The sequence below is a fragment of the Nothobranchius furzeri genome, chromosome 8 (genome assembly GCF_043380555.1).
Source record: "Nothobranchius furzeri strain GRZ-AD chromosome 8, NfurGRZ-RIMD1, whole genome shotgun sequence".
Classification (NCBI taxonomy): Eukaryota; Metazoa; Chordata; class Actinopteri; order Cyprinodontiformes; family Nothobranchiidae; genus Nothobranchius; species Nothobranchius furzeri.
This window is the reverse complement of record NC_091748.1, coordinates 70326682-70344044: the sequence shown is the minus strand read 5'-3', so window position 1 is coordinate 70344044 and position 17363 is coordinate 70326682. Positions and strand designations below refer to the sequence as shown.

The window sequence follows — 17363 nt, the reverse complement described above, 5'->3', positions numbered from 1 at the left end:
CCATCCACCCAAAACTCCAGTTTGACCCTGTTATTTGAAGAAAACGCTGTGTTTTGTTTTGTTTTCTTTATTTGCGGGCATTCAGACATTTCATACGCAGTTCAAAGCATGCACATAGTCAGAGTTTGCACATACAGAGTGATCTTCAAAGATCAGCGAATATGCAAAGAAAGGGAACATGCTGTTTTGACTTGAACTTGACTGCAGTCAGAGTCACGTTTGCACCAAGTCATGCATTCTTATTTTGTTAAAGTCTCCATGTTGAAGCAAAGGCTCGGCCGGGGGCTGTTTTCCTACAAGCTGCACTCGCCCAATGAGATCACACCATCCAGAATCCAAAGAATGTGAAACATGGCAAGGTTTAGGAGCTTCTGAACTGCACTATATGTTATCAGATGGAAGCGGGCTTATTGGGAGGGTGCAGGGAAGGAACGCGATCCACCTCTACAACAGTGAAATGATGGAGGAAGGAGGGATTGATCCGTTTCTTCACCTTATAGCTACGTCTCTAATCTGCAGATGCCAGGAATTCACTTCAACACCACTTCATTTATGTTGCCATTTTACATCTGATGTGGAGGATTAATATGCGTTACTCGAACACCAAGAGCGGCAGTCACTGTGCTCTGAATCAGCTCAAGAATGTGATGGCGATATTGTGATTTAATTTATAGATGAATTAGATTGGATCATTCATGAGATAAAGCATGCCAACCTAGGTGGTAGAGTCTCAAAGCTCATGCTTGAGCAAGCCATCCTATATTCGTTAATATATAGGCTGGCCACGACCTATAGACAGATCTCAGTTGTAGGGGTGGAATTCAAACTGTCTCTAAATGAGAGAGAGAGAGAGAGAGAGAGAGAGAGAGAGAGAGAGAGAGAGAGACTGTTGATAGAAAATACACAGAGCAAACCAAGTGGTAGAGTCATGATGCTGTTAGCCAATCAGAGGTGAGATGTCTGAAAATCTTCTGCTCAGCTCTCCAGTAACTCACTTTTAGTTCCTGAAACAGGAGCACCAGAGCTTTTTTTCCCTACAGACTGATTCACTGATTCATTTAGACCAGTGATACCCAACTCCCTCCCCTGACAGATGGTGTCCAGCATGTTTTACTGTTCTCCCTGCTTCAACACACCTGTGTCTAGGCAGCAGATGATTAACAGGCTTCTGTAGAGCTTGATGTGCTGCTAAACAGGTGAATAAAGTGTGTTGGATTAGAGAAACAACTAAAACATGCTGGATACCGACTCTCCGGGAAGGGAGTTGGGGATCACTGATTTATTTTGGGGCAGCAGTAGCTCAGGCGGTAGAGCGGGTTGCCTCATGATCGGAGGGTCATGGGTTCGATTTCAGCTCCTGCCAGGGGTATTCTGCTGTTGTGTCCTTGGGCAAGACACTTCACCCAACTTGCCTGTGTTGGTGGTGGTCAGAGGGGCCGACGGCACCAAATGGCATCCTCACCTCTGTCAGACCACCCCAGGGCGGCTGTGGCTACAAAGTAGCTTACCATCACTGGCAGTTTGTGATGTATGAGAGTGTTTGAAAGTGTTCTTGAGTGTCCTAAACAAGCGCTATATAAGTTTGATGATTATTATTATTAGTATTATTATTATATTATACAGACCAGGTTCGCTGATAGGGGAGGAGTACAAACAGGCACCTTCATCCTAAAGTTGAGGTCAGGTCAAAATCCATCTTTCCATTGGTTTTCCGCAAACTCTATTGGGAATCTTGAGGCATTGAGTTTGTTCTGTAATCTTATCCTCCCAAAATCTATCTCATAGACATTTTCTGGGATTTACCAGGTGGCGTCATAAATGGATACCTAAGCTAAGCGAGGACCCAGAATGTAGAGTGCCTACCACTGCAAGGCCCTTTTGAATCTCCAAGCCCCTGAAGCTTTCTCTAAGGCTGAGTTCAGACAGGAAAAGAGACTTCATTCTACTGCTTGAGAAACAGGGCTGAACTGGTGTTTAGCCTGTTGGCCCTTCTTATGCTGTAGCCTCAAGGTGCAGATGTGGTGGGAGGTGTGTAGTTGGGTTAGAGCTTTGGTGTGTGTGTTTTCTTTTTTATGGAGTTCAGGCAGATACGCTAGCTAGTTCCCCAAATGTCTGGAAAGTGTTTGGTTTCTATGACTGATGAGCATGAGGGCCCAAGGAAAAGAGGTGATCTCTGTCACCTTACAAGCTCAGGCCTCAGAAGTGTGTGTGTGTGTGTGTGTAGGAAAGTTACTGTAGCCCTCCTAGTAACACACATGGGTTACATGTGGAGCTTCAAAGACATAGCAAGTGAGTCTGACAGCTTGCAGCTTGTTATCACTGACAGGAAATCAGGAGGAGGCTGCCAGAGACTGGATTCAAGCTAGGTAACCAGATGACTGTGGTTACTGATAGGAGGGAAAAGGACAGTTCAGATTCCAGCAAGTGAATAAAATACCAATGAGTACAATCATCTATAGCTCTAAAATATGAAGTGTCCTCTAAAACAATGTCCTTTACTTTGCTCTAAAGAGATTTCCTTATTTTATTTCCATGTAAAGTTCCTAAAGTGGTAAACGATAGCATCTTACACTGAACAAAACTATAAACACAACACTTTTGTTTTTGCTCCCATTTTTCATGAGCTGAACTCAAACATCTGGGAATTTGTCTACATACACAAAACACCCATGACTCAAATATTGTTTTGAAATATGTCTACATGTATGTTAGTGAGCACTTTCCCTTTACGAAGATAATCCATCCCACCTCACAGGTGTGTGAAGACAGCATGAATAATGTACAGGTGTGCCTTAGACTGCCCACAATAAAAGGTCAGCCTGAAATGTGCAGTTAATTCAACAGCACAATGCCACAGATGCTGCAACCTTTGAGAGAGCGTGCAATTGGCATGCTGACTGCAGGAATGTCTACCAGAGCTGACGTCACAGAAAAGGCCATTCAAAATAAAAGAACCAAACAAACTTCTCAAAATTTCAAAAATATACTTAGAAATATACTTTTAAAACAAGAATCTTACAATGAAAAAAATAATGAACTTAAAACAAATATTTAGAGTAAATAAAATACAAATATATAATTAAATAAATAAATGAAATGAAATGAGGCATGTTTTGGTGTAATGAATTACGTATTTTTCTTTCCTTGCTACATAAACATGGCAGGAATGTTTGAGAAAATAATTTTTAGGGGAACGACAGTAATCAAGTGAGTTCTAAGGATTGACGGAATGGGATAATCGGGTCAAAAAATGGCATCGGATAAAAAAAAAGCATAAATGTCTTGCTGCGTGAACCGGGCTTATGCAAAAAACTGACCCCCAATATACACCGGGTGTTCCAACTTCTGCTCAAAATTCAACAGTCTTCATCCAGGTTTTCAAAGCAAGATGGAAGCTTCATTTCAGCTCCCTGATTTGTTGTTTTATCTGTTTTATGGGTTTTTGTTTTTATTCCATTGTGATTGTTTTTATTGGGTTTTCATTTCACGTGGACAGCAGTAGCTCAGGAGGTAGAGCGGGTTGTCCAGTAATCGAAAAGTTGCAGGTTCGATCCCGGCTCCGACCAGAAAATGCTGCTGTTGTGTCCTTTGGCAAGACACTTAACCCACCCTGCTGGTGGTTGTCGGAGGGACCAGTGGCACCAGCTCTCGGCAGCCTTGCCTCTGTCAGTGCGCCCCAGGGCAGCTGTAGCTGCTTCGTAGCTTCCCCACCAGGGTGTGAATGTGTGGGTGAATGACTGATTGTGTTTTGAAGCACCTTGGGGGGTTGTAGTATCCTAAGAAGGCACTATACAAATACAGGCCATTTACCATTTGACCATTTCTTCATTGTCATGTTGTTGTTCACTTTTAAGTTTTATTGTTTCCTCATCATCCTTCTTGGCTGGTGGTGGGAAGTCGCTTTATAAATGATGGATGCATGGATGAAGTGATTGATTGATTGATTTATGGATTGATTGATTGGTCTATTGATTGATTGATTGGTTGATTGATTGATTGATTGATTGATTGATTGGTTGGTTGGTTGATTGATTATCGACCAAGCATGTGATTGGAATGCTACCACAGCAAATTTCACTGTGCGTCGGTCCCTACGAGAAGTTTTAAATATGCAGTAAAAAAATTAAAGAAATTAGAATTGCTCCAAGCTAATTGCATATACCTTTGCAAATAAATAAATAAATAAATAAATAAAGGTTCTTTGAATAAATAAAAAAATATTCCTAAGAGGCACATTTGGAAAACTGTCATTCTGGTCTAAGATGCTATACTAACATGCACACATTTGCAAAGCTAGAGTTCTGTATATTTAGTTTGGATCCATATGTGTCTAGATAGACATTCAGGACATTTTTTTAATGTTTTTATGGCTCCTAGTTTTTCTCCCTCTTGATCCAACCCTGCTGGTTAACATTAGCACCTGACCTCTTGTTTCAAGCTCAAAGGAAGAAAAAAGAATCTTTCTGGGAAAGCCCTTCATTAGCATTTATGGGAAACGTTTTATGTTTTTTTAGGGAAGCACACATTCTCCTTTGCTTTACTTTTCCATACCACATTGTCCAGCATATCTAACTCTGCATGTGACGGGTGTTTTGGGAAATCCCTTTAAATGGGCTGTCAGTCTATAATGTACCTGGCAAACCGTCTTTCCTCCCTTTAGGGTTTCTTCCATTGCATTCTTTGGAAAACTTGGGTGTAACCTTGTGGTATGATGGTGTTTTCTCTTACCAGACTGCATCGTTTCCATATTTTTTTTTAATTTTATGACTATTCTGAACAGTGAAAAGATGAACATCTGTTGAAACACCAACAATGAGAAGAATACAGAAATGGAAATCCATCAAGACAATGTCTAACATCCAGTTTAAACAAAATACTCAAGATGTTTTAGTTACACTAGCTCTCAGCCAAATTAGAGTTTGCCTTTTTGCTGACACAGAGAACATAAATAATGTGATCTAAAACCAACAGTGTCAGAGTGCTTAGTGAGAGGGATTTTAGAGGGAACAGCTTGTGTCTCACGTAGCCCTTGTCCTCGCTGAGATTTGAAACTCCCTCACTACGACTGCCTGTATCTCCCTTTGGCTTTCATGACCTCTTAACGCGAGCATCCTCTCTCCCTCTCAGGAAGCCAACGCCATGAGAGGACTCCTTTTGTGGGAGGAAAGAGAGAAAAGAGGGGGAATCCTACAATTTGATGTGACTAACTCAAATGCTCCACCTTTCTGCTTGACCTCTCGTGCAGCTTCATCCTCCCATAACAGCAAAACAGATTTCTCCTAGACTGTAAAAGGCCGTGCTAAGCAGGGCGCCAGGCTAGAAAAATCCAGACAAACCTTCACAGCTCGTGTTTTACTGGACATTCCATTCTTTGGCACATCTTGGGCCTCAGAGTGTTGAAGAAAAGCTTAAGTAAGAGCCTGGGGTAGTTTTTGTTTAGCTTCCCAGGGACTTCCAGCTAGAACTAAAGCAAACATTGGGGATTTTTTCTCAGACCATCCCTGGCTATGTATCTTTGGTACACACAAGACGCGGGCCAAGTTTTGATTCTGTAGAGGTAATAAATGCTGGTTTATCACAGTGCTCAAAAACTAGCCCAGGGAGATGACTTTTTGTGAGCAGGCAGATTTCAACAGAACCTTTGGAGCTGTCAGATTTAGATGTTAGACTGCTTCAAACTTTTTTATACACCTCTGTTTTTAATATTCTGCACATTTTTCTAAATGAAGGGAAAACTTTGCAATTTTTTTAAAATAATTTTCTTGAGCCAGTATAAAATGACCCTTTACAGGGTTAACTCATTCACTGCCAATGTTTTTACTGTGTGGGCATTGGAACGAGCCCCCGCACCGTGAGAATAAACATCTCAGCTTTAAAGCCGATCTTCATCCGCATACGTCACACATCATGTGATCAGGAAGCAGAACATCCATGTGTTAGGAGATCGTTTTGGGCCGGTGCTGTAAAAAAAGTGGGGTGCGAACCAGAAAAGCTTCTGCCGATCACAGTTTAACAACGGATTATGAAAGAACAGATAAAGCTCGAAATGTGCAGATTCTTTCTGATGTAAGAGGCGAGTCTCCGCTTTGTTTTGGTTGTTTTTGCATCAAAATCATCATATCATCATATGTTGAATGAAAAAGTCCCACAAAAGTAACATTTTTGTTATTTTTGTTACATTCATGGACAAAAAGCCTCCATTTTAAAAAATTTCAGTGATATTTGTAATACAGAAAAACAACGCTGACAAGCATGTAATATTGATCTTAGTTTAAATTTTTTTCATTTTAATTTCTTCATTATTTATCATGTCAAGGAGGAAAATCAGCACATAAACAAATGAAAAGCTTTCTTTAGGGCAATTTTAAAAATTGCAATAAAATATATGGAAACATCAAAGGAACACTTTATTGACAGCATACATGTATTATAAATGATCGCATCAATAATACATTACCATAAACCATTGAATAGCCTAATGTGCTTAACTTGAAATGTTCCTAACATCACAGTGAATCACATTCAGCTTGGAATTTCCATGTTTTCTTCTTGATTAAAAAGGTTTTTTTTTAAGTCTGTAAAACAACATTTTTGGCTAAAACAATCAAGTTATTAATGCTGACAATAACACTCGAACCAGTTTGATTTATTTTGGAGAAAAATGTTTTTCTGAAGAAATATAAAGAATTAAAAACTTTCTAGACTTTCCTGAAAATTTGCACTTTCAGTGTTTGTGCTAGATCTTCCGTCTTTGGAACATTTTACTTTTTATCACCACGTAAATTATAGGATAGGCAGCTTAAGGCTTGACTTCAGAGCATTATCATCTTTCCTGTTGAGCACAAACATCCACTGCTGACGTCCAAACAACCAGAATTGCAGCGATCTTGGCTAAAGTCGCCAGATTATCTCTTCCAAAAACAGCAATTCATGAATATTTGGCCGTTAATGTGACGCGTAACAAATCTTCCATCAGTGGCAGGAACATTTTAAAGAGATATTGTTTTATAGGACCTGTTTAGCCAAGCATGGGTGCGTTTATTGTGTTTTTCCCTCTTGTTTGGGTACGATCTAATCTGTGGGGGTCAAATCCAATAAAAATGGAGGAGTTGATGCCAAGTTGAGTTGTATAGTCACTGAAGCCCCCTGTCTTCCCTTACGGCAACGGCTCAGGCCCATTCATAACCAGCTGCCTCAGTAACTCGGCTGTCCCATCGTTCGTAGCCAGCAGCTCTGCTGTATTTGTAGAAACGTGACAGCTAGAGTTAAGCAGGAGACACGCACCTCGGCAGCCCCGCTGACTGGAGCAAGCACTTTATTTTCTCAGGGACAGACACCAGTCTTATGAAACATACTCATGTTTCTGTTTATTTTTGTAGAGCTCAGTTCAGCATCGACGTCTACGTGAGGTGTCACAGAACAGAATGTTCACAAAGTCAGATGTTCTTCTATGGATGCGGTTTTGATTTTAACAAGTCCAAAATAATTTTTGTAATTTACTGATAATATGAATGCAAACCTGAGATACAGCAGTGATGTCACATGCAACCAATTTATAGCACCACTTATAAACGACCTAAGGCCCCCTGATGCCACCTCAACGCTGCGGTATTGTTTTAACTTTCATGAACTCACCAATCTTGACTCGAGACAGGGAAGGCAGTTGTATTTTAGCGTCCAGGAAACAGCAGACATTATAGTGATCATCAAATAAATGGATGCCATTCTGGGAATTATTGTTTTACTGGACAAACTCTGTGGCAGCTAAGATTGTGTCCCATTACCTTTAGCCCTAAAATAAATGATGATGGTATGAAACTCCTGTAGCTCAGACTACATACGCGACATATAAATTCAGTTGTTAAAGACTAATACTCCATTAAATTTTTAGTTAAACTAAAAACTTTTAAGAGTTTTAGTCAACTAAAACCAAGAAGCATCTTGATCTAAAAGACTAAGATGGCTGCCAAAACCAACACTGTCTAGAGGGCTTCACCGACTCAGTTGTATAACTGAGAAATATGTGCATCCATTCAAATTTCCACTTCGTTGATTGTCCCTGAAACAGAGTGTTTATTTTCTTCTCCTCTGGTCTTTGAATGTTGCATTAAGCTTGGTTTATGCTTGACGCATTCACTTTCCGCGCGGTGATGCGGCTCGCAGATGGAACGCGCTTCACAACTGGCAGCGTTTATGGTTTGTGCGGCTCGTCTCTGCGGTGAGCCAATATTCTCCCAAACTGTAGGGGGCAGCATGGAGCTCTACGGCATGCATCCAACACTACACCATAGTAGAAGTAGAAATTACTGTTTACAACATGGCATTTCAGCATTTTTAACAGCGTCCTCGTCTTTTCCGACAGTGCGAGCTATTTCTCTCCAAGAATTATTAACAACATGTTGATCACGGTGATCTCTGAGAGCTGAATCATACAAATGTCTGTATTTACAAACCTCTGCCATACTAGTTCTTGCCGGTCCGCCATGTTTTTCCGCGTCCGTCCGCGTGGTTAGAAATTTTCCGAGGTGCGCGTTGCGGAAATCTTGGGCCATGCGTAGACGCGGTGGAGGGGCGTGGTTGTTAAAATGACGCAACTTCGCCGCGCGGAGCCATGCGGACCTCGCGGACGCGTCAAGCATAAACCAACCTTAAGGCCTTGTGATCAGTGTCTCAGGTCTCTGTTGGTTATGACACACAGCATTCTCGCTTTAAACTGTTTGGACGCAGGTGTTCCGATCAGGAGTATTTTAATCAAATGTTTTTGACATTCTTGATTAACATCAGGGTATCATATGCGTCAGAATAATGTGATATTACACCTCAAATGATTTCTTATGTTTTATTTAGTACCTTTTAACGATACTAGGCTATTTCGTTCTGTTTTGACTGATTTTATAAACTTATCTTGTTTGGTTTGCCTACTGTTCCAATCGGTCTCAGTTTTCAGTTGCAACAGTTGGCTGTTTTCATTGGAGAAGTTATAACAACCCATCATTTTTTGGAAGAGATTGAGAAGACATGCAAGAAAAGGGGAGACGTTTCCAAGCTATTAAAAAAAATCTGACTTACTAATCGTGTTGAAAAACAGTAATTTGTTACAAAAAACCCACAAACCATCTGCCATGATTAATAAAATGACAGTGGCAGTTTACTGTCATATAAAGAGGTTAACCTCATTGTGTTTGAGGCTGAGAGGAATGTTGTATCCCCATTATGCTGGAGCGTGGGACTCCGTTGTCTGGTACACGGAGGCTAGGATGACCCTCAGGAATGCCATTGTTGTCTTCTCAATTCCCTCTCCAAATGAACCACGCTCTATCAGACTGATGGTCCTTTTTAGCAGAATGCGATATCCACGGGTACCAGGGGTAGGAGTGAAGAGAACTGCTTCATAAAAAGCCTCAAATAAAAGGCTGTTCTCTCTGCTCCATCTCCCCTGTCCTGTGCTGGAACGGCAGGAATGTGACAGGCAGACCGTCTGGCCCTCAGAGCCTTCAGCCTCTAATGAATTTTAAAAGGCCCTTTTCATTCAAAGCAGGGTGCTGACTAACAGCATGTCGCCTGGCCAAGCACTCAGGAGAAGAACGGGAGAGGAGAGAAGAAGTAAAAGGATCACTAGAGGGAGGAGGGGGAGGACTGGCAAAGTGAGTTGGCACCTTGGCGGGCTGGGGTATTGGATGTCCCTAACAGTAAGAGATAATAGGCCACTCTACATAAGAAGACACTATGGAAGCATTCCTGACCCTGGACCATGAGGGTCCAGAGAGAATAGAGGGAATGTGAGACAAAAAACGAGTGAAGATGGTGGAGTAGATAAATGGGTCACACATACTAGGTTTAACAAGTTCACAGCCTCAGGGGTGTTGGAACAAAAACATGTTAAAACTTCAATGTGTTTACTGTTCACTTTTGGATTTAATCTAGAACTCTTTGTGGTATGTTGGACTTTCACCAAATCGGTGAGGTAAAGAAGGGTCAGCAACGAAATAAAACATTAACGTGAAGCTCAACGTATTTTAATGGGCTGTGTTTGTAGGGGGTGGTGATAATGTCCTTGTGTAATGGACTGCGATGACTTATTCAGAAGACCTTTACCATGAATTGATGAGAACCTTAAAAGCACATCATTAACAGCATAGGTACATACAGGTGGAAGCGTCAAGGTATGAAGGCTTTTGTATTTCTTTGTTTTTTGGCTCAAGTGAACTGCCAACAGAAGAGTGTAACCCTGAGGTATGCCAAGACCTTGTATCTAAGGTGCTTATAATTTGTGAAAAATTAGAAATTTTTCATTTAATAACCTTACAAAAACACAATTTGATTTTATTTACCTGCAAACAGCCGCTTGTCCATAGGGGGTGCTAGGGCACCGCCCCACCAGTCTCCCAGGAAGAAGAAAAACGTAGGAATCACAACATTAAAAAAAAGAAAACATTAAAATTAAACAAAACAATCTATACATCATACAATACTGTGTATAATCTGCATTTAGGTATAGTTTTAAAATGTTATTTATACTTTTAACACTACCGAATCGTCTTGTGACGTATTTCCTAATACTTTTGGTGATATGGAGGAGCAGCGGCTCTACTCTGAATCTCTCCCAAATGTCCGAGCTCCTCACCCTATCACTAAGGCTGAGCCTAGCCAGTCCGCGGAGAAAAGTCATTCCGGCCGATTGAGTCCGTGATCTTGTTCTTTCGGTCATTACCCAAAGCTCATGACCATAGGTGAGAACTGGGCGGTAGATCGACTGATAAATCGAGAGCCTTGCTTGCCAGCTCAGCTCCTTCACCACAACAGAATCGGCTCAGCGTCCGCATCACTGCAGCAGCTGCTCCAATCTGCCTGTCGATCTCCCGCTTCCTCCTTCCCTCACTCGTGAACAAGACCCGGAGATACTTGAACTCCTCCATTTAAGACAGGACCTCTCTCCCGACCCGGAGTTGGCAAGCTGCCCTTTTTTTGTCGAGAACCATGGTCTCATACTTGGAGGTGCTGATCCTCATCCCAGCTACTTCACACTCAGCTGCGAACTTCCCCAGCAAGAACTGTATGTCAGAGCCTGATGAAGCTAGGAGGACCACATCATCCGCATAAAACATAGATGAGATTCTCCTGCTACCAAACTCCACACCACGGCTGCACCTAGAAATCCTGTCCATAAAGGTTATGAACAGGACCGGTGACAAAGGGCCGCCCTGGCGGAGTCCAACCCTCACTGGGTATAGGTCCGACTTACTGTCGGCTGTATGGTCCAAACTCACACTCCTCTGGCACAGGGACTGAATTGCCCTTAGCAAAAGACCATCCACTCCATACTCCTGGAAAATCTGTAAACATCTCCATCTCGCACTCCGTCCTCCACCACTCATGAGGAAGATACCAAGATACTTAAGCCCCCTTGCTTGAGGCAAAGATTCGTCCCTACTGAATACTATCTCAACCACCTTAACGTGCAGGAAGAGTTTTAGTACCCGTTTTAGAAAACTCTAATAGGGCATCCCATGGTAAAATAGCCTCGGGGGAGGGGCCAAATCAGGAATTTGAGCACCTAAGATTGAAACCTTTAGACAAATCATAGCAACCGTTAAATGATTTTGCTCTGCAGGTTGATCTAACAATGCTCCATTGTCCTTCAGCAGGTCTACCATTGTCTTGGCTAAGTGGAGGCCCGGCCAATCACAGTGCTCAATAGCGCTTTAATGTTAATTCTGTTTGTTTATTTTTGTTTTGTTTTGATTTAAACATGTTTTTTGATCCGTTGTTTTAAAGGAAAAATGAAAAACGCATCATTACAACAACAACAGGGATGGAACGGATAAAAACTAGCAGAATGATGGCAATAGAGAAAAGGCGCTCGTTTGTTCCGTTTTGACGTCAACTTTGCACAGTTATTTTCTTTTATTTGTCTATTTCTCTTTTGACTGATTTAATTCAATATGTTTCTTTATTATTACCCTGGTTTTTATGTCCTGTTAAGCACCTTGGGCCTCCACTAAGGTGGTAGAAGGTGCTTTTTAAATGAACAAATTGAATTGAATTGAACTTTGGACTATTTACATTTGGACTTTTCTTTGAGAGGTGCAGATGGAGGTACTTAAGTCCTTTATTTCGGGAAAAGATGCTGTATGGCGGACTACCTCGTCGACTGCTTTCCGTAGCGATGAATGCGGCACGTTGTTCGTCTGTCTGACTGGTTGTAGTTTTGACCAATTGTGTAAAGACAGTTTGAATTCCACCCCTACGACTGAGCTGTGTCTATGGGTCGTGATCAGACTGTATATTTAAAATATAGGATGGCATGTTATGAATCATTAGTTCCTGGGTTTATCATGTGGCTTGAGCTTGTTGATATCTGACATTATCCACATTATAATTCAGTTAACCTGAGATGTACGGCTCCAGCTCACAACCAAAACTTATGTACTTGGGTAACATAAATGTAATTACAACTGCTATGCCTTTTAGCATTCTTGCTTTCTATTCCTCTGATATTTATTTATGTAAACGCTAGCTGCGGTGTTTATTAGTGCGGCACGGTGGAGAAACGAGGGCCCAGCGGGTTTTGATCTCCAGACTCCAGGGTGAGAGTCACGAGCGCTAACCAATCAGCCAGAGGGACATCCGCTTGGCCAAGTAGCCAGGGCGCATGATCAGTCGGGATACAGTGACACTCACCCTGTCACATCAGGAAAAGGTCCTTATAGGTGTCAATGCATCCTCCCTTAATCACTTACAGAAAGTCCATAATGCTGCTGCAAGATTCCTTACCAATACAAACAGACAATGTCATATCACTCCCATCTTGGCTGGTTTACTCTGGCTCCCCGTGTACTTTGATGTTTAACTACAAAGCTTTCAATGATAAAGCTCCTACCTACCTGTCTGAGCTGCACACATATTACCTCCCCTCCTGATCACTATGATCTGTGGATCAGCACCAGCATCAGCTTTGCTGCTCCTGAGCTGTGGAACGCATTCCCTCTGGATGTGTCTCTGACATTGGCGCAGTTTAAATCATTCATGAAGTCGCATCTCTGTCATTTGGCCAGAAGTCGATGAACTTCTTCCTTTTTCTGTTTTTCGACTGATTCATATTCTATTTTATGCTTTACCCCTATTTTCAGTAGTTTTGTTTTGATGTGAAGTCTTTGTACTACGTGCTGTGCTGCTCCATACTCTGGTTTCAGTGTTTTTTAATGATTAGAACTTTTGCTTTTACTCATTATGAGGGGCTTTTAAAGAGACAATGTGCAGTTTTTACCATTGATCTCTAGAAATATCCATCAAATTTTTCTTGAAATTGAAATAAATGATGCCCAGTTGGTGGTTTTGTAACAAATAACCATACAACTTGGGTCTAAAATACATGAGAATGGGTCTAAATCTCTGGGCGGCACCATATTAGACGCCATGTTTCCTTCTACAGGAGCCCGTGAAGACAAAATGCATTTACTGGTTTGTAACAAACGGTTCCACCATTCATAAACATTGTTGTTTACCTCTTCACTCGTTGCCAGTGATGAAAGGGAGTCTGATGTGCTTGTCATTTTGCTGGAGGTTGAGCTCTCATAGATTTTTGACCCTAATAGCCTTCCATCGGTAAGATCTTACTCGAACACAAAACTACCGCCTGCTTGCAATGATTTAGGTATGTGCTGGGACTTATCACCAGGGAAAATACACATTGGCACTTTAAAGTTTATTTTTACTGCTACTCTTTATTTGTTTGGCTCTTTAGTCAGCTGATGTGCCGTTTTTAAATGTGACTTACACATAAATGTGGTATGGTATTTTATCTTTGTGCGTTTGTGAATGAAATAAAATTAACCAGCTTTTATTCATTTGTCTGCAGAACCAGGAAGCAAAACAAGAGAAACTCATGTTTTATGTACGCATTTGATGAAATTCATTTCATTCATGTACGTTGATGACTTATGATGAGTCACTGCCTGGTAGAATTGGAAGCACTGATGATTGCTCCACTGAAATGATGCACAAAGAACACGTGACTTGAACAAACATCAAACACATCACCCGTTTGGATAGTTACTCGTAATCTGACTCAGCTTTGTTTCCCATAAAACATATCTTCTATCCAACTAAATACGAAGCAGTAAGTGACTTGGCAAATTAAAAAACCCTGACAAAGAGCAGGATTCGTGGTTACCTTTAATCTGCTTGATGCAGTCACAAATCAATTTGTAAATTCTTTAATTTTTTTTTTTGGAAGGACTTTGCGTTCTTCCTGGTGAAGTGAAGCAAGAAAATGAGTCCGTGGTAAGGATGAAACATGGAAGGTGATTGGATTTGGAACAATCTAGACCAACGTAGATCGGATGACACTATTTAAACCAGAAGTTCTAAATATGGATTCGACACAAGTTTAAAAGTAACGTTTGGTTACTGAATGAAGTAATAAACAGACTTGTTGGTGGAGGTATACGGAAAGTACATCCGAACACTCATGTATCTCATTCAGACCGCCACCGTGTTATCAGGAAACGGCCTACCTGGATGGTCTCATGGGTTGGCTTCTTGCAGATGAGAAGAAACTGAAACAAAATGTTCAACCAAAATCACAGCGAGCAGGCTGAGGTCATAGTGAGATAGATATATTCCTTCAGTTTTTTAATGAGAAGGTCAATAGAATCCATCTCTCTTTACCTCATTCCTCCCCTCCCTCTCCTGATTTATTTGAACCCACCATTCCGTTCTCCTCCTTTGAACTTCCCCATCCCTCAGAAATATTAGATTACATCACCAAATCCAAACCTTCCACCTGTCAACTGGACCCTATTCCAACTGTTTTAGTTAAATCCTGCCTTTCTTCTCTGCTCCCTTTTATAACAGCCATTATTCATTCCTCACTATCCTCTGGTACGGTCCCATCCCTATTCAAATCCGCTTCAGTCAGCCCTATTCTAAAAAAAACCTGGTTTAGATCCCAATGATTTCAATAACCTCCGTCCCATTTCCCATCTTCCCTTCATTTCCAAAGTCCTTGAGAAAACTGTTGCATCTCAGCTCCATTCACATCTCACCCGCAATAACCTTTATGAACAGTTTCAGTCTGGCTTCCGTCCCCACCACAGCACAGAAACAGCTCTCATCAAGATCACTAACGACCTACTCATTGCTGCTGATTCTGGTTTAATCTCTATTCTTATTCTCCTCGATCTGAGTGCGGCCTTTGACACCATTTCTCATCCCATCCTCCTTAATAGACTCTATTCCTTAGGCATCACTCACACCCCCCTCCGCTGGTTTCAATCTTACCTTACTGGCCGCACTCAGTTCATCCAGTTAAAATCCTTTACCTCAGAACCCTCCCCAGTCAAGTCAGGTGTGCCCCAGGGCTCTGTCCTGGGGCCCCTCCTCTTCATAGTATATCTCCTCCCTATCGGCAAAATCTTCCGCAAATTCAATATCCAGTTTCACTGCTTTGCAGATGACACCCAGCTCTACATTTCCAGTAAGCCCAACTCAACTCTCCCACCATCCTCCCTTACACTCTGCCTCTCTGAAATCAAATCATGGTTCACCTCTAATTTCCTCAAACTCAACGGCAATAAAACTGAACTTCTTCTAGTTGGCACTAACTCCACCCTCTCAACATCTGACAGCTTTTCTTTAACTATTGACAGTGCCACAGTCTCCCCCTCACCTCATGTCAAGAGTCTGGGTGTCATTCTCGACAGCTCCCTTTCTTTTCAGGCTCACATTAATAACTTAATTCGGTCAGCATACTTCCATCTACGTTCCATAAACCGTCTTCGTCCCTCACTGACCCCTCACACTGCCGCCATTCTCGTCCACAGCCTCGTCACCTCCCGTCTCGACTATTGCAATTCACTTCTTTATGGTCTCCCCAACAAACTCCTTCATAAACTGCAACTGGTCCAGAATTCAGCAGCCCGTATTATCACCAGAACCCCTTCCTTTCACCACATCACGCCGGTTCTCCAGCAGCTCCACTGGCTCCCAGTTAAATTCAGGCCCATCTTCAAAATTCTCCTCCATACCTTCAAAGCAATCCACAACCTCTCTCCTCCATATATCTCAGACCTTATAAGTATTCACACCCCGTCCCGTTCACTCAGATCTTCTTCTTCCATCCATCTTGCGGTTCCTTCTGCCCGTCTCGCTACCATGGGGAGCAGAGCTTTCAGCCGCTCTGCTCCTCGACTCTGGAACTCACTTCCCCCAGACATCAGGAACATCGACAGTTTTACCCTTTTCCAATCAAAACTCAAAACACATATGTTTAAATCTGCCTACAACCTCTGATTTTATTGAAATGTTTCTCTCTGTTTTTTTCTTCTTTGGGTTTTATTATTGTTCTATTGTATTTTATTACGTGTTTTGTGTAAAGTGACCTTGGGTGTCCTGAAAGGCGCTTTGAAATAAAATGTATTATTATTATTATTATTATAGAGGCTTATGGAAACACTGATGCTCTGACTAACATGACCGGCCTCTGAAACTGCTCCCGCAGGAGCCCCAACAGAGCAGGACAGCAAAATCTCACTGGGCAGTCGGACAGTCGATCTGACCAGCTGGAGATCAGCCAAAAACGAATACCTGCTCTTCTCCCAGGTGCTCAGAAGAGATGACGTTGAGACAAAATGTAGATTTCCTTTTATTTTCCATCAGATGGTGCACCTCATATATGCCCAGTTTTTACAAGTAGCATCACTTTCTTCCTAATAAATGGATGGCATAGAACAATGGAACAGGACGTGTCTCCAGAGCTTGTTTGCCTTCGGCGTACCTGTTTTCCACAGCCTTGGCCTTGTAAAAGTTTTAACATACTTTCTACAAAATTACATCATTTCATAGCTTGTTAAAATGAAGTCATGGTAATGTGTAGGAGCATTTAGCTTCATTGTGCTAAAGCTAAGAACTGTGCTATCCAACATACTCCTCTAATGATCCTCACACCTTATTAAAACTGAACTACGTTTTCTACTTCTTTTGTGTTGAAAAACGCCAGTCTTCAGTTTTCTTTGTGTCTTGTTTCAGACAGATGCAGTGAAAAGGGCTCTAAAGGATCTGAATCTGAACATCGTGGAAATGACTGATGAGAACGCCACACTGGATGGGGGAGATGTGCTGTTTACAGGTAGGTTTTGGATGATTACATGACTTTCACCTGTGGAGGTTCCCAGATCTCTCCCCAGCTCATATGCAGGGATACCTAGGTCTCAGGACACCTGTGATATAATCTGTTCACCAATTTTTTGGTCTGCCCCAATAGGCGTGTTTTCACTATTGGAACTTCGGGGTAATTTTCACAGAAAGTGTCCACATCACCGGGCTCGCCAAACGGGCCATTTACTGGGCCATTTTCAGGAACC

General features: G+C 41.8%; 1 protein-coding gene across 2 annotated transcripts in view; it reads left to right on the top strand.

Moving 5' to 3' along the window:
• Positions 1 to 17363, top strand: part of ddah1 (dimethylarginine dimethylaminohydrolase 1) — a 90488-nt gene that overhangs the window by 50414 nt on the left and 22711 nt on the right. For both annotated transcript variants that reach the window (XM_015971022.3, XM_015971019.3), the window contains exon 3: positions 17029 to 17128. In XM_015971022.3, the coding sequence (XP_015826508.1) occupies positions 17029 to 17128 (100 nt within the window). The remainder of the gene's footprint in view (positions 1 to 17028; positions 17129 to 17363) is intronic.